A 26,039-nucleotide genomic window follows, 5' to 3' on the forward strand; every position below is an offset into this window, starting at 1 on the left:
GTGCCAGAGGGGGTGAGTGCAGGTTCTGGAAGAAACGGGGGTAAGAGAGGAGGGTGGGGGTGCAGGCGCCTACCCAGTGCAGCTCAGGGAGCAGGGACGCACGTTGCTCCATGTGGCTCTGCGTACTGCAGGAAAGGTGCCTTTCCTGCCTGCCAGCATGCGCAGCCACTCATGCAGAGTGCTGGTGTCCCCAGCATGCAGAACCCATGGCCCAAATCCAGTTACGGCTTGTTTGGATTGTGCCCCTGAGTCTCGGGGCTCTCCCCCACAGTGGCTTGAGCTAGCTAGCACTGACACTCCCCACGTGGCCGAAGCATCAGTGCCAGCTCATGTCCCTGCAGGCGGAAAGTACAAGCCTTGCCTCACGGGCTGTAGGTTCCCCACCCCTGCCTTTTGGTCTTGACATATGCAGGGCTTGTTTGGTAGTGGTACTTGCTGTTACTGAGTACTGGCAGCCCCAGCCCTGGGATTCGCTGAGGGGTGGGGAGCTGGCTAAGTACCACACCTTTATTTTTTTTTAAAGGCACTGGGAATATGTGAACTCCAAAAGTGAGAGTGGTGGTTACTAATGCTACAGAATAGCCCAAAATTTTGGGGTTCTTTTATTATTTTAATAGCCTTACAGTATTCCCACTGCTTTAAGTTGTACAGGTGCACATTCTCTCCAAAGATGTTCGTGACCAAAGGCTTGTAAAAGAAATGTAGATTATTTTGCTGATGCTCAGAAGTTGAAATAAAAGTGTAACCGTGCTAACCTAGCAGATTGCATAATACCACTTTTTTCATTCAGATGAAGATAACATTTAGTCTTGCCTCACTCAAGCACTACACTTATATGAGTGAACCCCAGTTTTCCTGAATGTTTTATTTAGTACATGCCTCTGTGTACTGTTGTTTACTTTCCCAGTTTTCTTCTCCTTCCATTCCACTGCTTTGATGTCTGACACTCTAACAACCTGACTTTTTAACATGATCAGTAAAGGTCACTCTGGCTAGTAACAGGAGGTGCCTTGCTACAGCCTCAGTTTGACAAAGACTGAAAGTGCCATGGAGATGTTATGCTGTTCTGTCCCTGGCACCTTTCATACAGTGCCATGTTGAACATTTACGGAATTAAGGAGGATTTAGTTCAGTCCTTCATAGCTGAAAGGGTGCAGGCTTCAAGCAGTGCAGGTGTTGGGCAAAGAGAACTCTTCAAGGGAGATGCCAAGCATTTTAAGGGCTTTTTGGGAGGGAAGAGGTGACTCTGAGATCTGCTCAGTGTATTTAACCTCCATAACATAGGTGCGCTTTGTAGACATAGATCTCCTTTTGAGACCTGGACAAACTGCATCTCTGCTTTCTTCCCACGGCTCCTGTGTCGTCATTTCAGGTTGCATCTGCAGACCTTCCTACAATTTACCCTCTCTCTGTTCTTTCATTACTTCTGTTGCATATTTGTGTTTCCTCTAACACGATGATTAAAGTATCTTTGTTTCTCTTTTCACCTTTTTCTGTTGCCAACATTTGTAGGAAGAAGAGCAAAAGCAGGCAGTAAGTTGATTTCAGTGTGCAGTTAATATAACTCGGCACGCGGGGGGGCGGTGTCTGCATGAAAACACAACTGTTGTAAATAAACCACGCATTATTTTTTTCTTGCTGGCTAGTGTAATGTCGCTGCTATGGGGGTCTTTCTTGTTTTTAAAATTCCAAACCAGACCTCCTCAGTTCCCAAGAGAGCATGTTCTTAATAAAGTACTGTGAGCTTGTTTTTCTTCACTTTGGAATTAAGTGTATTGCCTTGAGAACATGTCCAGTGAGATTTTTAAGAGAAGTGCATGGTCAGCCAGATTGAAAAGGCAGGTTCTCAGCTTGTTTTATCCCATCTTCTGACAGTTTCTCTGGAGTATTTTACTAGCTTTCTTGTCTCTTGAATAACCTGGAATTTGCCTGTTTTGCCATGTACAAGTCCATGCATGAAAACTAATTTTGATACTCTACGCATTGCTTCGTGTCATGTAGCTTTGATACAGTCTCACTAGACTAGTCTGTTCTGGGCTCACTTTAAATGAAATGTGCAAACTATTCAGACAAGAATGCATTGGCTTTGTTATTACTATCAGTTTTCCTCCTACTAAACCTGAAATACAGTGTTAACTTTGTGATCCACTCCAGAGGGAGCCCTTTTTCTTTTGTGAGGAACAGCCTTATTGTCAGTTATTTTTCTGTTCTGCACAGGCGTTCAGCACACCCCAACTGTTCTTGTCTATCCCCGTAGAATTACGAAGATTGAGCCTGTGTTCACCGTGGTTGTTTATCTGCCATGTCTACCTTACACAGCTTGAAAATATTCAGATAACTGTGTGCAGCTTCTCTCTATAAAGCCTCTTAGCCACACTCCATCAGTAAGGTGGTGGAATTGACCCCTGAGGGCTCCTGGGAGACTCATATTAAAATTCCATCAACAAATTGGAGGGAAGGGTCTGGTGATTTCCCTCGTTGAACTGAAGTTCGTTCCTCTCTATATCCAACTAAAGCATCCCATTCAAAGGTGTGTCCCTGAGGCTCATGAAAATTCCATTGCAAAACAAATGATTAATTTTAGGAGTGGGCCAGATTGCACCAAGTAACAGACATGTATAGAATATTTCTTATGGGGGAGAAGAACCCCCAGTGATCCAGATAAGTCTGTACTCTTCTCCCCCATCAAATTTCACAAGCTAGACATTGCCAGACACTATAATTATGGCCGGGATAATTTTCAGAAATAAACATTTCCATGAAAGCGTGGCATTTGTTTTCCCAGCGCTTGCCTCTGTCTGGGGGAGGAGGGGTTGTGTGCTTGTGTCAGCTTTGTGGAAGTAGTTGGTTTACCAGCTCTTGAGAGTACCATCCAGTGTGGTGTTTATAGTAGGTAAGTATTTTGTGCCTACTAAGCTAGCAGAAGCCTTGCCACATTCATGTACTGGAAGTGAATTTGTAAAATCATCTAGTTTAATACATGGCTTTACTTTGGTTTAGGGTCTTTGGTTCAGGCCTCAGATCTTGCGTGAGGCCCAGAGCTCCAGGCTCTCTCTCTACCAAAATTATGGAAACTCATTATAGGTTGAATATAAAACAAATGAAGAGATTCCCCAAGTTTTCTTTCCTACTGTCTGAATTACACATGTCCTAGGATAATGTATTTATCAGAGGCTAAGAGAGGAAATTTGGGAGGCAGGAGGCCTCTTACTAAAATGTTAACAGCACTTACTTCACTCCATAGTACTGGAGCTTTGGAATGTGTGGTTTCTGAGGCAACAAGGATATGAAACAGCAGTAACCAAACTTAGACCAATCAAAGGCTACATTTGTAATCTCTGTTGAATAAATTTGAGTTTTGTGCCTGGTGTGCAGGAGTGGAAGCAACTTGCAGCTGCCTCATCTGTAATACAAAGATGCAGCCTGGAAAAAACCTACAATTTCCGGCATGCATTGCTCTGCTTTGATCCAAGCCACTCAAATGAGGACCCCACATATTGTCTACCAAGCCCAGTAATTTTCAGTAAGATGGAGGTGGTCACAGTACTTCTTCACAGTGATGGGCTGAGGCACAGGGCAGCTCCCATCCTGACGGTAGAACTCGCGAGGCTATATACTGGCCTCTCTGCTAATTCAGCAAATTTACTGTTAACCATTTATTTTAAGTATTCAAATAATTACAATGCTCAAGAATAGAAGGGCTGACAGAATGGCAGCACGCAGCTTAAAGGGGAACAGCTTGTAATCTAGTCAGTTTCAACACGTAAGTTTAAATTGGCTTCAGGCACTTCATTTACCCTGAGCTGCTCTAACCATTCTGTTAGTTTTGCAATCACAATGTCTTTGCCATCCCTCTGGGGTCATATGTAAGACCCTCACAAACAGGAAGACTGATTGTCCATATTCACAGTGGTGTCAACTGTACAAAATAAGCTGAAAAGAGGCAGAGTGAGATTTTTCCCTATAGCATTGAGTTGTAACTATCTTAGATGGCGGTTGTCATAAAACTAAGTCAAAAAATGTCATACAGAAGTGTGATTTTTAAGTTGGCAGTGTCCCTTTAAGGGGAAAGACTAATGACACAGGTAGGCATCCTTCAAACATTATGCAAAGTGGTCATTCCACACAACTTTCCGGAGTCAGTTGCCTCTGTTGCTAATGACATTTTGTCCCCCATGTACTCTGAATATAGTTTGAAATTGGCATGACTTTGTTCAAAGTTATATTTTTCAAACCTTTTCCTCACTGAGAACTATGCCTAATGCCAAGTTTCGCTGCCAAACTGCTGCCATTTTTAACACAGTTCTGTACAAAAGAAGTGTGGCTAAAACTGTTATCTTTGGAACTCAAAAATGGATTAAAAACATCTCTCTAGAACTGATTTCTATGCAAAGTGATGGTGGTACTATAGTTTTATCCTGGACTGTTTAGTGAGACTCCTGCCCTGGTCATGCTAAAAGGGTCACGTGTAATTGGAGATCTAAAGACTTATGAGACGCATTTTATCCTAGAAGTATTATTTATTTTTCCAGTTTGATTCTAATAATGTCAAAACACAGCAGCAGCAGGAGTCTTTGGGAAAGGGTTTTGTATGTTTGTGTGTTTTTGGTCTCTTGTTCCTCTCACAAAATGTGTTTCTACAGTGAACAGGATCACAGTGAAATGTTAAAACCCTGTGGCAGGTAGACTGATAAATTTCCCTTTTTTCACTTCCAAAACAAAATGGTTATTAACAATGTTGTCATTTTTTAAAAAGTTGTACGAATAAAAACAGTCCCCATCCCTACCCTTCTACTAAAAGTTTCAGGCTCTTAGTTTTTATAGGATGTGTAGTGATTTGAAACTTCCACAGCAAACACCTAAGATAGTATGGTCGTAACAGAGGGTAGGGGTGGGCAGAGGCTGCTGGGCTGGAAAGGCTCTTTGATCTGGGTCAATCCTGTGGCAGACAGAAACAGCAGCTCTCAAGCAGTACATCCTATTGTCCTCTAAGAATTATTCTTGTGCTCTCTTTGTACTGGTTCCATCTCGCACCCCAGCAACCTGCTGCCTAGTCATAGGTACGTGCATAAAAACAGGCCTGCTCCATGGTGAGGTAATGGAGCTTTGTTACTGGAATCTCTGTGAGGGAGGACATCGTGTGAAGGAGATTAATATTACACACTCTAAAGAATTACATAACCAATTGCTTTTTGAAAAAATATCATAATAAAATGTGACTTTTGTAATAGACAATTCGATTGTACACCAGTCTGTTAACATGGTTAGATTTTGCTCTGTGCATATCCTTCCACTAGCCTATGTAGGTTAAATCTGCAAATGACATTCTGGGTCAAATTACATCCTAGGCCATTAATAGCAAGTTTTGTTACCTGTATACGTCTGAATGTGTAACACCATTGTTTAAGGATTCAGATTAGTTGTACTTTCTGCAATATGCTCTACCTGGCTGTGAGGACTTAGAATTTGGAGATTTCTAGGTCTCCTATTTCTAGCCCAGTCCAGGTCCATTGTAACAAGACATTTGCTATAAGCATGGTTCCTAATGGTTTCATTGAATGGAAATGCCTAGCAGAGCTTCCTTTGTTGGCTGACTCAGCAGAGGCCACAAACTGAATTAGACACAAAAACTGAACTTGCATCCCATAGAGACTGTCCCTTTATCAGTAGAGTTGCTCATTATAATTATCATGGTGCAGGTCTGACCTCGCAGCCAAGAGTGATGTCAGCAAGGCATATTCATCCTCTGGCAGCGTGAGTCATTGAATACTCATCCCCTGAGAGTGACAGTGCCTTTTGTTGCTCCCTCGCTGGGCTGGTGACCACACACTTGATGCATTATATGTGTCACAGACAGATAATGGTAATACGTCAACCCAACAAGCTGCGAGGACTCAGTATGGAACAGAACATAGTGACATCACTCCCTACGCCAAGTCACAGCTCACTTTGAGGAGAGTAGACTTGCTTAGGACACAGAGAGCAACAAGGAGGGAAAGAAAGGGCACAACATACCATCTGACAACTCTCTCCTGCAAGACTGCACCCATCGCTTTTGTGGAAATGTCTGTAGGGCACTCAAAGAATCACCAGTGAAGCCCCTTGGCAGACAACATTAGTGCATTGAGGGACAGCCAAAGAAGAAGAGTTCATTATTTATAGTTACTGCAGAGAAATCAATACTAAGTGCTTTTTTATAGATATCCAGAACACTCTCCTGCTGGTCATTATGCAAGCATGGGGGACTAATCACAGCCACATGAAAAATATCTGGACCTAGCATTGGTTTATATGGCACATGGCCCTTATTAATAGTGATAAGGAACTGTCAGCTCATGAAATCCATTTCACTGGGGAAAGGGTTGCTAGCACATGACAGCTATTTGAAGCTAGTTTCATCATCTGTGCAGTGTATTGCTCTCTTTTGGGTCTTCCTCTTGCAAGGTGCTCTCTCGCTTTCTACCTCATATGTAATCTCCTTTTGTAGCAGGTCCTGGATCACAAGTCTGGATTAACCACTAGGCTCCTATCAATTAGACCTTACTGGTCAGGCAGGGGGCAGGCCAGGGCCAGGTGCAAGTGGGGATGTGAGCGTGCTCACATCATGTACCTCTGACGAAGCTCTTCTGCCAGCAATACAGACAAAGCAGTCCCCCCCCCTTTGGCTCAGAAGGAGCTCAGCTGGCTGCCAGCAGCCTGGTTGCTTCTGTTCCCTCTGGTATGCGACCCCCATGCTGCAAGAACACATTGCCAGGTATCCGATTAACAGTGGTGACTGGACAATAAACGCCAGTTACTATGGGAACCCATGGCAACTGTGGGTGTAATTTTGAGCGGGCATTTCCCACATCCCACCAGCTCCCTCTCCCTCATTTTCCTGCACTCTGCTTAGCTATGAGGGAAGGACAAAGCTTCCTCCAGGCTGACAGGCAGCTCTGGAATTCTACCTTTTGGGTCCTCGGCCCTATCACTGTCATCTTCTATGTGTGATGGATCCATTTCTGGGCAATTGGTGAGTGCCCGGGGGCAGTGCAAGGAAGTGGTGGTAGGTGGGGGCTTGTATAGAACCCTCACACACACTGCTGAGCTCCAGCCAGAACTATTCCCCCTCCCCCCTCCCATGTATGAGGAACGTATTCCCACACGTTTAAAAAGAAAACACCCCATTCTGGATATCAGCACTTCAACTTTTACAGTGCTTTCCATCGAGGGGCTTCAGGTTTATGATGCCTTGTGTTCAATGTTGGACTGAACTGTACTGAAAATCAAAGAAATACAGTTTTTTATGTATTTATCTCTGAGATACACAAGCAATGGAGTTCTTTCCTCATGCTCAGCCTAGTTCCAGGGTCCAAGGCAGCTTTGTACTTTTAAGGGGTTTCAAAAGCAAGGGGAAGGCTCACCACACAGTGTTGTAGAGTTCTCCCTTCACAGGCTGTCCCCCAGGGATTTTAAATTCCCTTGTTAACAGTCTAGGCTAGAAAGACTGGCTGACAGTTCTGAGACAGAGTTGTGTCCATTTGCTGTGTCTCCAGCAGTTCAATCGATCATAAAAGTACCTCACATGATTACTTTTGAGTTTGATTCCAGAAACTTAAAGCTAAACTTGAAGTTAGCCCTCATTTTTGAGCCCCAGCTCAAACTAACTTCTTTCCCAAGTTGAAAATGGTATGTAAACATGGAGCAAGTCTGATCTGAGAAGAGAAGGAGAACAAAGGTCAATTCCTGTTGACAGTTTCACGCTTGTGGCCTTACTGACTTCAGGCCAGGGTCTGGGAGAAAAGGGTTGTGTGCAAGAATAGATTTTGAGCCTTTCTGCTTTATTATACCTCAGTAAGCAGCATCTCATTCACTTTGCTCCCCTAAACTCTGTGCACTCTAAGGGAAAATATAATCACGGTCTGCATTTTGTTGGATCTTATACCAGCCTAGTAAATAGCAGATCCGATGGGTGTCACTACATCAGCCTTGGTTGGACTATTTTGAAAGATCCTTAATAGGTCTTTTAAGATGGTGATTTTCTATGAAGTCTTTTTGTTCCATGGGACAGAGAACAAAACAAGGAATCTCTGTTTTGTCAACTCCCAGTCATTTAAAAGCTGACAGGCTTTAGATTAAGTTTATTTAATGTTTGTACACTGATTTTGAAGAACTAACACAGTACAAAAGTGCTAATATTATGACCTGGGCAGCCATCGAAAGATCTGTGTCACATCTAGCCATTTCCTTACAGCCAGCTTAAAGCAAACAAATGCAAACTATAGCTGGTGCACTGCACTCAGAACTCATGCACAGAACACAGAACTAAAATGTGAAATTGCATAATTACTAATTGTGGTTTGTAAACTATCCTTTAAATCATCTTCTACATCAAATAACTGAAAGACAGCTCATGAGACACCAGTCTTTAAAAAGTGCTCTAGAGACCATCCTGACAATTACAAACCTGTAAGTCTAACAACTGTACCAAGCAAATTAGTTGAAACAATAGTAAAGAACAGAATTGTCAGACACATGGATGATCATAATTTGTTGGGGGAAAGTCAACATGGTTCCTGTAGAGGGAAATCATGCCTCCCTACTCTACTAGCATTCTTTGCAGGAATCAGCAGGCATGTGGACAAGAGGAATCCAGGGGATATTAATGTACTTAGATTTCCAGAAAGCATTTGACAAGGTCCCTCCTCAAATACTCTTAAGTAAACTAAGTTGTCATGGGATAAGAGAGATGGTCCTCTCATGGACTGATAGCTGATTAAAAGACAGGAAACAAAGAGTAGGAATAAATGGTCAGTTTTCAGAATGGAGAGGAGTAAATAGTGGTGTCCCATGGGGTCCATACTGGAACCAACCTTATTCAACATATTTATAAATGATTTCAAGAAAGGGGTAAAAAGTGAAGTGGCAAAATTAGCAGATGGTACTGAACTGCTCAAGATAGTTAGGTCCAAAGCAGACTATGAAGACCTTTAAAATGATCTCACAAAATTAGGTGACTGGGCAACAAAATGGAAGGTGAATTTTAATGTTGATAAATGCAATGTAATGCATATTGGGAAACATAATCCTAAATGTACATACAAAATGATGGGAACTAAATTAGCAGTTATCACTCGAGAGAGATCTTGGAGTCATTGTGGATAGTTCTCTGAACTCATCCACTCAATGTGAAGCAGCAGTCAAAAAATCAGACAGATTGTTAGGAATCTTTTTAAAAGAGAGCAAGAATGAGACAAAGAATATCTTATTGATGCTGTGTAAATCATGATATGCCCACATGCTGAATGCTTTGTGCAGATGTGGACGTCTCATCTCAAAAGAATATTATCTGGGCATTGGAAAAAGTTGAGAAAAGAGCAATAAAATTATTATGGATTTGGAATGGCTACCATATGAAGCCAGATTAAATATACTGGGACTTTTCAGTTTAGAAAAGAGGAGACTGAAGGGGAATATGTTCAACATATTTATCAATGACCTGGATGAGGGGTTGGATTGCACCCACAGCAAGTTTGCGGATGACACTAAGCTAGGGGGAGAGGTAGATACGCTGGAGGGTAGGGACAGGGTCCAGACTGACTTAAACAAATTGCAAGACTGGGCTGCAAGAAATCTGATGAGGTTCAATAAGGACAAGTGCAGAGCACTGCACTTGGCCCAGAAGAATCCCAAGCATTGTTACAGTTTGGGGTCCGACTGGCTCAGCAGAAGTTCTGCAGAAAAGGACCTAGGAGTTGTAGTGGACGAGAAGCTGGACATGAGTCAACAGTGTGCTGTTGTAGCCAGGAAAGATAATGGCATATTAGGTTGCATCAAGAGGAGTGTTGCCAGGAGACCCAGAGAAGTGATTATTCCTCTTTATTTGGCTTTAGTGAGGCCACATCTGGAGTACTGTGTCCAGTTCCGGGCCCCCAGTTATAGGAAGGATGTGGATACACTGGAGAGGGTCCAGCAGAGGGTGACCAAAATAATTAGGGGGCTGGAGCATATGACTTATGAAGAAAGGTTGAGGGAATTGGGACTCGTTAGTCTGCAGAAGAGAAGACGGGGGGCAGGACTTGATAACAGCCTTCAACTTACTGAAGGGAGGTTGCAAAGAGGCTGGAGAGAGGTTGTTCACAGTGGTCATGGATGGCAGAACACAGAACAATGGTCTCAAGTTGCGGTTGGAAAGGTCCAGGTTGAACATTAGGAAAAACTTGTTCACTGGGAGGGTGGTGAAGGAATGGAACAGTCTACTCAGGGAAGTAGTAGAGTCTCCATCCCTGGAGGTGTTTAAGTCTCGCCTCGACAAAGCCCTGGCTGGGCTGATCTGATGGGTTTGGTCCTGCTTAGAGTAGGGGGCTGGACTTGATGGCTTTTTTAGGTCTCTTCCAGCTCTATTGTTTTATGATTCTATGATATGATGGAGGTCTATGAAATCATAACTGTCGTTGAGAAAGTAAATAAGGAAAAGGTATTTACTTGTTCCCATAACACAAGAACGAGGGGGTCAGCAAATGAAATTAGTAGGGATCAGGTTCAGAAACAACAACCTGTGAAACTCTTTGCCACAGGATCTTGTGAAGACAAGGACTTTAGCAGGGTTCAGCAAAGAGCTAGATAAATTCATCGAGAACCGATCCATAAATGGCTATTAGCCAGGATGGGTAGAAATGGCGTCCATAGCCTCTGTTTGTCAGAAGCTGGGAATGGGCGACGGGAGGAATCACGTGATGATTCCCTATTCTGTTCATTCCTGTGGGACGCATGGCATTGGACACTGTCTGAAGACAGAGCACTGGGCTAGATGGCCCTTTGGTCTGAGCCAGTGTGGCATCTCGTGTTCCTATTCTTAAACCTCTTGACATGTCAGAGCTGCTGATCATGCAGTCTAGAATAGACAGTTCTGTCGTGTGCAGGGAATTGGACTAGATGACTTCAAGTTCCCTTCCAGTTCTGTGAGTCTCAGTAGGGGTGAGCTTGGGGACAGAGTGGCCTGATGTAATGAATCCCTGGAGGTTAACTACACAAACTGGGTATCATCCCACAAACAGTATTTGGGTTCCATGTGAAAGCATTGTCCTCGGCCAGTGTAACACAATGTCATCCCATGTAACTTTCCCACTATTCCTTTCTCTGCTTTAGTGGATTTAAAACCTGAGTAGTTTTCTTTTACATACAGTCAGAGTGAGATAGGGTATGCAATACAGAGCCCATAGCTAGGGGCAAACACCTGCAGGGCTTGGCTTTGCACCTTGGTGAAGTGGAGGATGAGGGTAGACGCACAAGTTTTGAAAGGTGAGCAGGATGGGGGAATGTCACAGTGTTCATCCTCATAGAGGCCTAAGAGAAGGACAGTGTAGAATCAGTCACTCATGACTTTGCCATAGCTTAAACTAAGGAGAAACATGTTTGGGGAACTGCACATAGTGACAGTAGAATATACATGTTAACTTTATGTAAATCTGTAGATAGCTAAATTTTAGAAGACTTTTTTTGCAATATTTAATTCATATTTATGCGTTTCTCTCCCATTAGCCCTTTTAGGTCCCTCATTACCTTAATCTGGCCCTGCTTACACATCTTGCAAAAGCACGTAACATGTAGCAGAATTACCTCGCTGTGGTCTAAAATAGTACAATAATCTGTTGGAATACAAACTACTCTACTACCAACTGAACTGTAAAGAAGTATCTTTTTGAGGTGGATAGCGTCACCCAAGATTACCTACCTTACCCCACCTTGTTCTCTGTTTCCCAGCACTCATGCCCACACTCTCTCTAGACCTGCTGCACTAGCTCAGTGCAGGACTTACACAAGTGCAGTTTAGTCTGATGACATACCAAAGTGAGTTGCATCTCTCTCTAAGACTGTGAAACAGGGCAATAAATGTTCTGCATTTTGTGTCAGTCTGAAGATCAGGTCCTGAGCATAACTAGCTGTGTATGGTAGTCCAAAGTTTATCGGAGAGAAACCCAATGTATACTTGGAAGTTTTGCCCTGGGTGACAGAGACAGTGTCAGCGTGAATGTTGAAGTCATCCAAGCCTGAGTCTTGGGAACTTTTACAATGTGTAAACTAAACCATAGCGCTGTCAGCTTTCCTAGGAAACCTTCAGTGTGTGTTCTTATCTCCTGGTGTAATTACATTGTTGCAGGGAATTTCTTCTGCATTAGAGGCTGAATAGAAGCAATATGACTGTTTCACTAGTGGTTTTCACTTTGTTCATCTAGATTACTAAATGTTCTGTTCCTTATACTAGTTTTTCCTCTTGCTTTGATGACCTAAGATTGTATTCAGACAGAAAGGACTGGGCTGAAAGACTGATTTTAGGTTTGCATTGGGATGACTAGTTAAAGAAGAATTTTCAGGTCCTTACAATTTCTTTACTTTAATTTATTGGATTAGCAGCCAGACCTTCCTTCCATTCAAATTCTCTGACTCCTTTTTGGTTTATACCAAATGAGGAGAGTCACAGTGTTTCCCCTGTGTAACTTCTGAAAGGGTTTCTGCAGTTTGTCAGCAGTATCAGTGTCAGAGGCAACAGAGAGCTCTGTTTTGAATAATACATTATTTCTTCAAGTTCCAGGCAGATTTTGGCTCCTGAACCACCAAACGTGCATTTGGCACTGGTTTTTGTATGTCCTATGAGACTGCTGGTACCCAAACTTAATGCTGAAGGACAGCACTGCAAGACACAGGTGTGGCTGTGGTACGTCTTTCTTATTTAATCATGCCAGCTTCAGCCATTTACATGATACCAGTACTGTACTTTATTTTTCTGGCACCAACCTAGACTACAGCAACACCGGCTTTGGCATTTTCACTGCAGCATGGAGCTTTCCAAGTGCAGTCCAAAGACTCCGTTATGACTGCATAAAAAGTGGAAGTAAATGTTCCAGGACATGACAGAAGCCACGAAGAATTTAAATATTCTCCTGAGTTTTCTATCCTCACGTTTTCTGTTCATTGGCTTCCTCTCCCTTTTCCCAATGAATTCACAAGCTCCTTGGCCACATGTTTAGAGCTCAGCAAAGTTCCACAGTGCCTGTATCTGGAGTCCTCTTTCGACTCGCTTATCCCTCAACCCAAGGATAAGTTTTTTTCCCTATAGATAATGTATCCTTTTATTTAGATGATGGATACGTTTAGGATATTATTCAACCGCTATTCTAATTCACTGTTATCTTTTTTCATGTATTTTGAAGCAGCATCTTTGGCTTTCTTACTGATCATTCCAGTAAATTAAATGATCTGACCAAATCTGTAGTCATTTCCAAAGCTGCCCCATGTAAGAGTCCTGGAGGAATAGTCCACCTATTTTCCCTTTGTGGTGTTCTGTAAATACTCAAGGGCTCAACTTGGTGTTAGAATTACAGACAAATTCTTCTTCAAAAGAGCCTTATTCTAGGAGTTACGTTTCCTAGCCTCTGGCCTGCAGATGCTCATGAAGAGCAGCACAGGTACTAAATTCAGAAAATTCTTGTTACACATAATAAACATTCCTTTCTCTGGGCTGAAACTGTCTCTGCAGCTCCATGTTGAGGATCATGTATTCTGCCTTGCTTCTGTACTTGTGAAGCCAGACAAATAATTTCTATACTGAGGATATGTAGAGGTAATATACTAGGATGGTAAGTAGCTTTCTTTTCTCGTGTAAAAACTCAGCTACAGACAATGAAACAGTCATTCATTGAACCTGTGCTCTCCTGTAGTAAGTGCTTTGGGGTCCATTTCCTCTTCATTGCAGAGGGAGCTCCATCAGACCTTAGAACCATTCTGCCTAGCCAGATTTGCTTGTGGACAAAGCTGGGAGCAGGCAAGTTGTGACTATTTTGAACCATAGAACTAAAATTTAAAGGAATATTGATAAATTGGATTACTGGGCTATAGACAACAGAATGAAATTCAACAAAGACATATATGAGGTGCTACACTTAGGATAGAAAAAACAAATACAGAATGGGGGACAGCTGGCTTGGCAGCAGCACTGCTGAAGAAGTCCTGGTAGTTGTGTTGAATCACAATCTAAATCTGAGTAAATAATGGAATCCTTTTGAGAGAAGAAAAAAAATGGCAAACGCTATCTTGGGTTGTATTAACAGAGGCAAAGCCTGCAAGTCACAGGAGGTGATAGTACCACTCTGCTTGGCACTGGTTAGGCCTCAGCTGGAGTACTGGAACCAATTTTGATCACCAGTTTATAGAAAGGATGTGGAGAAACTCGACAGGAGAGCAACAATCAATCAAAGGAATGGAATGCAGCCATATGAGCAAAGGCTGAAGGAACTCGGGTATGTTTAGTTCGAAAAGAGGAGATTGAAGGTGGGGATGGGGACATGATAACAGTATTTAAATATTTGAAAGGCTGCCATACAAAAGATGAAGAAAATTTATTCTCTTTGGTCACATAGGGGAGGACAACAGGTAATAGGTTCAAACGACAGCATAGTAGCTTTAGATTAAATCTCAGGAGAAACTTCCTACCTGTAAAAACTAAAAAGCAGCCAAGCAGCACTTTAAAGACTAACAAGATAGTTTATTAAGTGAGCTATTAGATGAGCCATATGGTCTGGCTATGGTCTGAAGAAGTGGGTCTGTCCCACGAAAGTTCACCTAATAAATTATCTTGTTAGTCTTTAAAGTGCTACTTGACTGCTTTTTTGTTTTGATAGTATATAGACTAGCACGGCTTTCTCTCTGTTACTTTCCTACCTATAAGAATTGTAGGGCAATGGAACAGACTGCCTGGAGAAGTCATGGAATCTCCTTCAAGGGAGATTTTCAAAAAGAATCTGAAGAGCCATCTGTCTTGGATGGTTTAGACACAACTGTGTAACTCCTAGAGTAAGGCTCTTTTGAAGCAGAATCTGTCTGTAATTCTAGCTCCATCTTGGGAGAGGGTTAGTAGATGACACTTGTGACCCTTTCTAATCCTGTGATTCCATGATTCACCTCTGAACTGTACAGCGTTCTACAGAACCTTTCCATCATCTCTTACTAGGGAATTTCTCAAGCCCAGACTTCTCCTAATCCTGGCATGAAAGTGCTCTACTGTTGGACCTTCCACAAAGGATGGCTAGAGGGGTGACTCTTTGTCAGTGGCTATTAGCTCACTACCCCTAAACATCACAGAAAAACTTAGGGGAGGAGCCGGTGACAAGGTGCACATATACTAGGGAGACACGTACAGTATAATAGTCCGGATGGACAAGACTTCCCAATTCTGGTACCAAGCAGGAGAGTTGTCCTGCAACACAGGAATTTATTCAGCATGCATGATCCCTTGCACATGGAGGAGCTTCATTTAGGTATTATGCCTGCCTGAGGCACACTTCCTCCCAGTGCACATTAAAGCCAATTATCACTGCACTGACCCTCTCCTGGGCCTAAGCATTCATGCTAAAATATTGCCCTAAGAACATGAATAGCTTAGGTGGATAAAATTCTGATCACAATTTCATGGTAGATTCAGGCATTGCAGTCAAGTGATCTGAAATTTTTGCCTTAAGGAGAGCATTACTTAGACCAGCTTCCATCCAAGATGTAATAACAGAGATTATCAAGATGTGCAACTTCAGATGCCTTCTCAGCTCTGACCAAGAGTAATTGCAAACCCAGTACTGTAGGGACCATCTTCTTTGAGAATAACACACATTATGGTTTCATTGTTAATGCTTTTCTGACTTACATCCTTCCTGTGAAATATGAGCTCCCCTTCTTTTAATGCGTTCAGATGTTCTGATGCTGTTGCTAGAGTCTGTGCTTCCACTTTTACTCAGGTAAACAGCATTCTTACATGTAAACTCTTCCACATTTTGACTTTCTATCTGTAGACAGTTTATATTGTTTAAAAAAAACAAACTCAGGAAATTCAACTTTTCAAGTCACCTGTGATAAGAAAACATTGTGTATGGCTGAATTACTCATAAATTAGGGAATGACAGAATTATATCGTGTCCACAGCCTTACCTCTGCATCCTGCTGCTAATGCGTCATGGCAGTCTTTTTAATTAACGAACACAATCTAGTTATTTATTGACAAAATATAATCTCTCTCTTGATGGTCACTCAATTACGAGTAGGATGTCTTCATGTCACCCTTCTATTTGAGATTTCGTTGATGGCTGACCAGCCCGATTCTGGAGCTGCAGGTCTTATCACTGAAGGGACAGGTGTTGATTGCTGTTGGAGGGGTTCAGGACAATTTTTGCTCTTTTTTTTTCTCTTGTCTGCACTGTGGTGGGACCTCTGAAATTGTGCCACCCTCTCACAGATTACCGCTCTCCACTGGGGATGGTCCTGGGCAAGATTCTCCCAGTTGTCAACATCGATGCTACACTTTTTTCATATGTGCCTTCAGCATGTCCTTGTACCACTTCTGCTGGCCCCCAACGCTCCTCCATCCTTCCTCCAACTTGGAAAACAGAATCTGTTTTGGGAGATGTTGATCAGACATCCAGACCAGATGACCAGTCCAGCAAAGTTGTTGGTGAATGATAATGGCTTCAATGCTGGTCATGTTCAACTCTTCCAGGATGCTAGTGTTCATGTGCCTATCCTCGCAAGAGATATTTAGGATTCTCCTGAGGCAGTGTTAATGATATTGTTCAGGTGCCTTCAAATGGTACTTGTAGGTTGTCCAGGTTTCACATGCGTACAGTAGCGTTGGAATAACCACTATAAGGAGCTTTGTCTTGGCATAGATGTCCCAGTTCTTGAAGATCCTTTGTCTTAGGTGGGCGAAAGCAGAGCTTCACAGCTCAGATGATGCTGGATTTCTGCATCAACGTCAACTTTAGCAGAAAGATAACTTGCAAGGTACGGACAATACTTCACATTTTCCATCAGTTTTCCATTGACTTCAACAGAGGGTACATGGGATTGTCCTGTCATTGAGGGTTGGTGGAGAACCTTGGTCTTTTTGATGTCCAGCCTGAGGCCAATATTATTGTATGCTTGGGAGAAGGTGCTTAAGATGGTCTGAAGGGCTATGGGAAAAAGAACAGCAATATGCCTATATTCATAGGCCAATGTGTGTCACGTGATTAGGACCTCCCATTTCCAAGTATGCACTAGCAAACTGAGTAATCTCCAGTTTTAGGGCTTGATGTAGCTATCTCTTTATATGCATCCAATAGTCAGGCTTTACAACATGACCTTTCTCAGACCCCCAAGACAGATGCTATAACACAAAGGCTGAAGGGGCTTCTTTGGGTTGGCTCCACAGTAACATGGTTATCAGAAAGGCAGTGCTAACTTTAGGAAGCAGGGTGCAAAACCTTCCAGCATTAGAGAGCTTACAAGTTAAAGGGATGAAGATGTCAACTGAGAAGCCTGAAAACAAAACCAAGGTAATTTTGAAAGATAAAAATGGCTTTGTCTTGTTTAATAGAAGTAATCTGGAAACCTTTTGAAAATTAAAATTGTAAGATTCCTGGGAACCTCTGCAAATAAGAGAACAAACCCAGTGGGATTAATAAGGAAATCCTAGATGTTGGTGGAGAGAGCAGTGTACCGTGATGGATGCTGTTCTTGTGTCCTCACAAGAGGCCCCGCTGAAGGCCCTATAAATATGAAAAGGGTGGATGAAAGCAAAAATATTAGGCTTTGAAAGAAGCTGCAGAAAAAGGCATTCTATGTGGTAGCCAAGATTTGATTGGTTCCTGATCCTAGCTCTGCCTCCTGCAGCCAGGGGGAAAGAAAGGAATGAAAAAAATGTTTCATGGTTGAAAGAGTTGCAGTGTTGTGCAGAGGTACAGACCCTTTTCTTTGGTGGTCTCAAATCTGCAACTGAGCTCCTGAAAAAATCGGAGCAGGTGGTGTGCAAAGTCAGTCCCATGTGGACACTGATGGAGGAGGACTTCAGCTATGTGGTGGTTGCCATGAGAAGGTAAGAATTTCCCAACAGCTAACACAGTTATTTCCTGGTCTAAGAATAGAGAAAAGCTGTCAAGTCTCAGATGTCACTATGTGATAACTGCTGACAAACACTGATTTTCTACAAGCAAACAGTGGGTGCGACTAACAGAAGAGTCACTATGGTCTGGCCATGCTGAGCTTTCTCTTGCCTTTTACCTTTTCTGTTCTATAGTTCACTGAAAATTGTTTTCCAGATACTCTTCTCTCTGCAGGAGACACAATGTTGAATTCTGCAGTGTGTGTGTGTGGGTCTCATCCTCCCTAATGTGTAAGGAGGAACATACAAAAAATGTTATTTTTTGTCTGTTGCAAACTATCAGAAGTGTTCATCATTTGTGTCCTCTTCCCCACTCAACCATCGACCCCCCAGAATGGAGGCCACTTCCCTCTTTATCAGCTCGCCAAGTCTGTTGTGTGTACTGTACTTAAATGTTCATTTTCTGTCTGAAAATTGCTTCGGCTTATCCCTGGGTTGAATAAATGATATTAATGTTTCAGAAGAGCAAATTTAAGTGTGAACACAGTGAATTATGGGAGCAGCTGGGCGATACAATATGGCACTCAGGAAAGAAGGGTAGATGCACCAGGCTTAGACTAGACATCTATCTATCACTGCTTTAGAAGGAGTGAAATCAACCTAACCCAGTGGTGAGGTACTACTCGCATGTTGCACTGAGGATCCCTTCCAATCCTAATGGGTCTCCGTTACCTAGAAACTAGCCATTTACATCAGTAGACCAGCCCTTGGGAAGTCAAACTGGGACTGTTTCAAAGAGAGAGCTCAACTTTGAAGATCACTGAACGCACTCCTTTATTTATTGCCAGGCAGGAGTTTTTGTTACACACAAGTTAATCATTATGGGGAGGTTTGTGTGAGCATTACCACGAAACCTCACCCATCTTTTCAGGGGGCTTAGACAATAAGTCTTAATAATTTGCTCTGGCCTGTAATTTAGTTTGCTGTAGGAGGCCGAGGGGGAGAGAGTGGCAGGGGGAGTGAGAATCATGTTTTTTTTTAAACCATATTAGCTGGTTTTAATTTATACTAGAATTTAAAAAGAAGTTTGCCAGTAAGGCAGCTTCTGAATCCTTCCTGTACACTATTCTGCTGCCTGCCTCACTCTGCGTGTTTTGCTCTACACCACAAATGAAGGTTGCAGTGGCAGCCCCTACTTTCAGATTTCCTGTGTCAGAACCCAAGTGTTATTTAAATGTATTTCTGTATATCTAATTTAATTGTGATTCTGCACAATTAAATACAAACCTTTCAATGTGACAGACAATATACTGCCTAATAATCTCATCGACGCTGTCTGCTCTTTTCACTCCAGCAGTTGATTAGACAGCTGTGCTGTTTTAAAGAAGCCAGTGTTAACAAAGGCCCAAAATAGAACATTGTTGGGTTTTTCTGGAGGTGGGGGAAGTATTTTTACACACACAGACGTTATACTATATATTGCTGTCAGAATGCCAGAAATACATTCAAAAATATGCTCTTCTGTTTGTCTAAAGTACCTTTCTCATGCTGTTTTCTGAGCAATATGTGAGCAGTGATTCTGAAAATTGGTAATGAAGAGGACAGAGTTTGTTTTATTTAAACATGCTGCAGCAAAATGAAGGTAATTGTCCACACAAGCCATCTGCTACCTGGCTGCCTTCCATGTGCTTGGGAGACAGAAAATGTATGGATAAAGTGTCTCTTTCATTCCGTTGCCATGATAACAGCCCTGCTTTAGATTTTAGAGGGCGGGCTTATTAATGCTTCAGAAAGGTTATTAGTCTGCTGAAGTAATAAGCTTTTTATGCGTTCCTTTATGTGGTTGTTCTTGTACATTTTACTGTAAAGCGTAAAAAGGAGACAGGAAGCTTAAGGCCTGTTTAAAGAGTTAGCCATGGCTAATGTGCCACAGAAGGCAACAAAACCCAGGTTCCATACATAAGAATGGCTACAGTATATCAGACCAAAGGTCCCTCTAGCCCAGGATCCTGTCTTCTGACAGAGGCCAGTGCCTGATGCCCCAGAGGGAGTGAACAGAACAGATCATCATAAAAGCGATCCCTCTCCTGACTTCCATTTCCAGCCTCTGACAAACAGAGGCCAGGGACGCCATCCCTGCCCAGCCTGGCTAATAGCCATTGGTGGACCTACTTCCTTGAATTCTCTTCTGAGCCCTGTTAAAGTTCTGGTCTTCGCCAGTTCCTCTGACAAGGAGTTCCACAAGCTGACCATGTACTGTGTGAAAAGAAAAACTTCCTTTTGTTAGTTGTAACCCTGCTATTCATACAGTAGGGTTGCAACATTCATGCGGGTTTGGTGCTCAGAACCCACACACATGTTGATTTTCGTGAATATGGGGGGGCGTGGCTCAGAGTTGTGGGGCTGCGGCGGCTGCTGGCACTCCTGCCCAGGCCCCCAGGGAAGCGGTGGCTGCCGATGCTCCCCACTGGAGCCCTGGGAAGTGGTGGCTGCCAGTGGTCCTGCCCAAGGCTCCGGGGAAGTGGTGGCTGCCAGCGCTCCCCGCCCCAGAGCCCGTGAAGCAGCCACTCGTGAATAATTGATTTCACGAACGTCAAGTTCTCAAGTGTGGGGACCTTGCTGTAATTTCATTTGGTGACCCCTAGTTTTTTTTTTTGTTATGGTACAGGAATAAAAGTATTAGAACTGATTTGGGAGGATCTCTAAATATTCCCATCTTACTGATCTTAGCTTCAGAATGAAACATTTAGTTCGGAGTAAGTATGTTTGTTTATGAACTCGAGATTGGATGATCTTGTGGACATATACCAGTACACGTACATAAAGGGATGGCTTCACTTGTTGGGTCGAAAAAAGGAAATTTTCTCCTGTACATTTCCCATTAACGTCAATAATGTTAGTGTTGTAAAATGAAGAATTAAAAACACAGTTGACAACACGTATCTGCATTCAGAAATGTGAAGAATTGAAAGAGGGATGTGTTTGTCATAGTTGCACCACCAAGGCAGACACCTGGTTCTGTACATCCCGTCCCAGCCTTGTGCTTCATGCACAGTGCTGATACTGTCACTCACTACGAGGCAGAGCTGGGGGCTGCACTGCTAGGTGCCATTCCTCAGATAAGACTTTACTCTGAGGTCACGTCCACCAGCTGCAGAGCTGAACTTTAACTTTTCCATGTCCCTTTTAGCTACCTGGGGAGTAAGTCGCATGCCCTTACCAAGATGCCCTGTAATGCTACATCTGCACAGCAGTGTTGTTTTGAAATAGTCCATTCCAGAATAGCTATTCTGAAATAGCTTATTTCAAAATAACACAGCTATACACAAGAGTCAGAGGGGTAGCCAAGTTAGTCTGTATCTTCAAAAACAACAAGAAGTCCTGTGGCACCTTACAGGCTAACAGATATTTTGGAGCATGAGCATTCATGGGCAAAGACCCGCTTCGTCAGATGCATGGGTTGGGGTTACAGAGGAGGGTTTAAATATATGGGCTTATGAAAAGGAGGGAGTCACGGTCAAGGGGAGAGCCAGAGCTGGCAAGGTCTGTTCAGTCATGGAGAATGTGGCCCATTATCAGCAGTTCTCCTACAGGTTTTTGTATGTTACCATTCCTGATGTCTGATTTGTGTCCATTTATTCTTTTATATATAGACTGTACAGTTTGGCCAATGTGTATTGCAGTGGGGAGTTGCTGGCACGTGATGGTGTATAATATAACACTTCAGTCTCCCTGGGCACTCAGTAACAGATTTAAAAGTAGCCATCCGGCAACAAAAACACTTTAAAAACAGACTCCGAAGAGAAACTACAGAGCTGCAATTAGTTTGCAAATTTGACACTATAATCAAGGATTGAACAGAGACTGGGAGTGGCTGGCCAATTACAAAAGCAGTTTCTCTGCTCTTGATGTTCACACCTGCACATTAGTTGCTGATAATGGGCTACATCCCACCTGACTGAATTGACCTGATTTCTCCTCTCTTGATGTTCACAACTCCACATTAACTACTGATAATGGACCACATCTTCCGTGATTGAACTTGTCAACTCTGGCCCTCCCCTTTACTGCAGCTGCCTCCTTTTCATAAGCCCATATATTTAAACCCTCCTCTGGAACCACCCACTCATGCATCTGGTGAAGCTGGTCTTTGCCCACAAAAGCTTATGCTCCAAAATATCTGTTAGCCTATAAGGTGCCACATACGTATGCATTTCAAAATAGCATGTCTGGACATAAAGTGCCTATTTCAAATAGTGCCACTGGGTGCCATTGTTGGTTATTTCAAAATAGTGCTATTCCACGTCTTAGCATACCTATTTCAAAATAGCTATTTCAAAATAGGCATTATTCCCCTGCAATGAAGTTTATGAAATTCAAAATAACATACTTGCTATTTTGAATTTATTTCAAAATAGCATGTGCGTAGTGTAGATGCTCACAAAGTTATTGCAGAATAACAGCTGTTATTTTGAAATGACTTCCCTGTGTAGATGTATCCTCAGTGACTTGTGTTTTAATGGGCGTGAGCTACTGCTGGCTATAGAGTGGCTGTTGTATTTGGCTGCCTAATTAGTCTCTTCCCAGTATTTCTAGTTTCTTTGTGGGACCTGAGGCTGACATTTTATCAGACTGACTTTGTGGACGTTTGACTTCCGAGCTGTACTTAAATGTCAGGTAGTTTTAAAAGAAACTGTGTTGGAGCACATGTGTTTGCACATAAACTTTTATTTTTCTCCTTTACCCCCAAGGCATTTCAGACCAAACAACCCAGTCTTCATTCATGCACTTCTTCCACTGCCCTTCACATCTCTGAATAGCAGAGCTTTTTTGTCAGTGAAGAATTGCCTTAAATTACAGTACACCACAACTTATTTTTGTAACTTTCACACAAATTGATTGTACTTAGTATTATGTAATATTTCTCTTGTGCTAGTACCCTGACCCACTGTGGTAGGTATGCTATGTACCAGTATGTGTGCATGTGTGGCGTGCCTGTATCAGAGAGGTAGCTGTGTTAGCCTCTATCTTCAAAAACAACAAGAAGTCCCGTGGCACCTTACAGGCTAACAGATATTTTGGAGCATAAGCTTTCATGGGCAAAGATCCACTTCATCAAATGCATGAGTGGAGGGGGGGTTCAGAGGAGGATTTAAATGGCGGGGGTCTCAGTAAAGGTAAGGGCCAGAGCTGACAGGTTCTATTCAGTCTGATAATGGGCTACATCCCCCAATGAACTGTCTTGTTTTCTCCTCTCTTGATGTTCACTACGCCATGTTAACTGCCGATAATGGGTCATTTCTACCCTGACTGAATAGACCTTGTCAGCTCTGGCCCTCCCCTTAACTGACACCCCCTCTTTAAATACTCCTTTGAAACCCCCCATTCATGTATCTGACGATGTGGGTCTTTGCCCACCAAAGCTTATGCTCCAAAATCTCTGTTAGTCTATATGGTGCCATAGGACTTCTTGTTTTTTCTGACTCTAAACTTACAACACAGGAGACAAAATCAGAGCAAGGATAGAGTGGGTTACAATACACAAACAAGCAATCAGAGACTGGGCAGATACATGGCGTTATAGACACTGGGGAAGAGTAATACTAGTATATGATGCTTTAGCTGTTTTCCTTTTTCATATGCATATTTTTAATTTACGAAAACTTGTTTAGTGGGGGTGGAGACTGCAGGAATCACAGAAGTTCAGGATAATAGGGAGGAAAGGGGATTATTTGAATGAAAGATTTGTGAATAAATGCTGGGTGGATACTATTATTTTTGCTACTGCTTTTCTACATCTTTTTTTGCTTTATTTTTATTCTGTTCCTGATGTGAAGGGGAGGAGGGGAGGCTGACGTACAAAACAAGTGAATAGCAGCCAAATATTTGTTTTCGTAGGTTGAAAGTCTCAGACAGACAATGTTTGGGAGTGGAGAGGAAGATTTTGTAGTGCAGGAAAATGTGTGAGGCAAAAGATTATCGTTTAGCAAGTCGTTATACAGAAACAAATGCAAAGGGTGAGTAAGCAAGTTGGGTTTTACCTTCTCTGGATGAGAAATCCCAAGCAATAAGCGGAGTTGAATTAAACACTTGCAAGTAGATATTCATAGGGTAAAATCCACCCCACAAAGTCTCCTATGAGTTGGCTTTTTCATAAATTAAATAGATTTTGCTGTGGAAGTCTTTAACTGTAGGGCATTTTTCCAACCCTTGAATCATTTTTGTGGCTCTTTCCTGCATCCTCTCCAGATTTTCAACATCCTTTTTGAAATGTGAACACCAGTGTGTAGTATTTCAGTCTTTGTCTCTCAGATGCCATATAGAAAGGGAAAGCCACCTCCCCACTTCGACTTCCTACCCCCAATGCATCCAAGTAAAAGCTCCCCAACTCAGTGATGAGTCCTTCTTACACACTAATTTTGTCAGTAAGACTTTTCTTTATCCATTTATCTTATGTTTTCTAGATATTGTATAGGGTGATTTTTAGAAAGAAAATCATGTGATACGTAGTCACACAACTTACAAAAGTCAAATTATATTCCTTCTACAGTTACCGGTATCAAACAACAAACATATTCTTTCCCATGAGTGAATGAAGTCAGGTTTGTTTGTCAAGACCTATTTTTCATGGAACCACATTGACTGCCATTCACTGTTTTGCTGTCCTTCCATTCTTTATCTGTGTAACCTGTATTACCCATTCCATTTTTTCCCTGCAACTGTGGTTAGGCAAACCTCTCTGTGTCATCGTCTGCCATTTTTTAATATTGCTGAACCACAACACTCTTCAGTCTTCCGGATGGGTGATAAGGTGTGTGAGCTGCACACAAAGGAAACAAGGTTAATAAGTGTCTCTAGCCCCAGAGGGCCCCACCCTGCTGGGCCTGCTCCCAATGTGTATAATGCCAAAAAGGGAGCCACCTGGCTTAGTCAAGGTGAATGAACCAAGGGAGCTGTCCTGTCTGTTAGCTCCTGCAACGAGGCCATAGGAACTCCAAATTCCCTGCCAATGGAAGTCCCTATGGAGACCAGGAATTGCAATTGTCAAACTGTCCTTCAGTGGCTTGAGATTGGGAGTAAGAACCACAAGGCCAACTCTTAAGAACCTGGGCTCAAATCCCAAATTGGTTGTGAATTTTATACTCACATTTCACCAACCAAGTAATAAGGGTAAACTCCTCAGGTACTGTAACAGCCTTAATATGGAGTCCCAGACAGTCCCTTTAGATATTCCAATCTGTCTCACCACCCTGGCAAGGCTAATCTTGTGATAGATGATCCCTTACGCCAAGAACCACAGCAGTGTTCAGATTAGTCCGAGACCAAAAGGGCCAATTACACTTGGTCAGTTGCACCAAAGGTCTCACAGCAGAGAGAACACTTGTAGCCAGTCCTATAATAAACTATATACAGATTTATTAATAGGGAAAAGGAGTTCTATAGGACCTTTAGGGCTAACCCACGCTGAGTAACTGGCGATCCCTTGCTTATGCCTACAACATTACCCCGCAGAGTCCAAAGTCTCCCTGTTAGCAGTTTTTATTCACTTCCCTCCTTGTGCTCTCAGCAGCGAACTCAGATGATCAGAAGGATCCACCTGCAAGACACATTTGTGAGGGGGGCAAGAAAACAACGTCTCATCACAGAATCACAGGGCTGGAAGGGACCTCAGGAGGTCATCTAGTCCAGCCCCCTGCCCAAAGGAGAATCAATCCCCACTAAGTCATCCCAGCCAGGACCTTGTCTAGCCAGGACTTAAAAACCTCGAGGAATGGAGAATCTACCACCTTTCTAGGCAACGCATTCCAGTGCTTCACCACCCTCCTGGTGAAGTAGTTTTTCCTAATATCCAGCCTACACCTCTCCCTCTTCAACTTCAGACCATTGCTCCTTGTTCTGTCATCTGACACCACTGAGAACAGTTTCTCACCCTCCTCTTTAGAGCTCCCCTTCAGGAAGTTGAAGGCTGCTAGTAAATCACCCCTCAGTCTTCTCTTCTGTAAACTAAACAAGCCCAAATCCCTCAGCCTCTCCTCATAGGTCTTGTGCTCCAGCCCCTTAATCATTTTTGTTGCCCTCTGCTGAACCTGCTCCAGCACATCCACATCCTTTTTATACAGGGGGCCCCAAAACTGGACACAGTATTCCAGATGTGGCC

General features: G+C 42.8%; 1 protein-coding gene across 8 annotated transcripts in view; it reads left to right on the forward strand.

The window, feature by feature from the left end:
- The window catches only part of DTNB (dystrobrevin beta), a 361,871-nt gene that overhangs the window by 270,779 nt on the left and 65,053 nt on the right, over positions 1-26,039 (forward strand). For 6 of the 8 annotated variants that reach the window (XM_074991528.1, XM_074991530.1, XM_074991533.1 and 3 more), the window contains one exon: positions 1,513-1,533. The exons of the other annotated variants lie outside the window; for them this stretch is intronic. In XM_074991528.1, coding sequence (XP_074847629.1) covers positions 1,513-1,533 — 21 coding nt within the window. The remainder of the gene's footprint in view (positions 1-1,512; positions 1,534-26,039) is intronic. 8 annotated transcript variants of the gene reach the window in all.

The sequence above is a fragment of the Carettochelys insculpta genome, chromosome 3 (assembly GCF_033958435.1).
Source record: "Carettochelys insculpta isolate YL-2023 chromosome 3, ASM3395843v1, whole genome shotgun sequence".
NCBI classification, from domain to species: Eukaryota; Metazoa; Chordata; order Testudines; family Carettochelyidae; genus Carettochelys; species Carettochelys insculpta.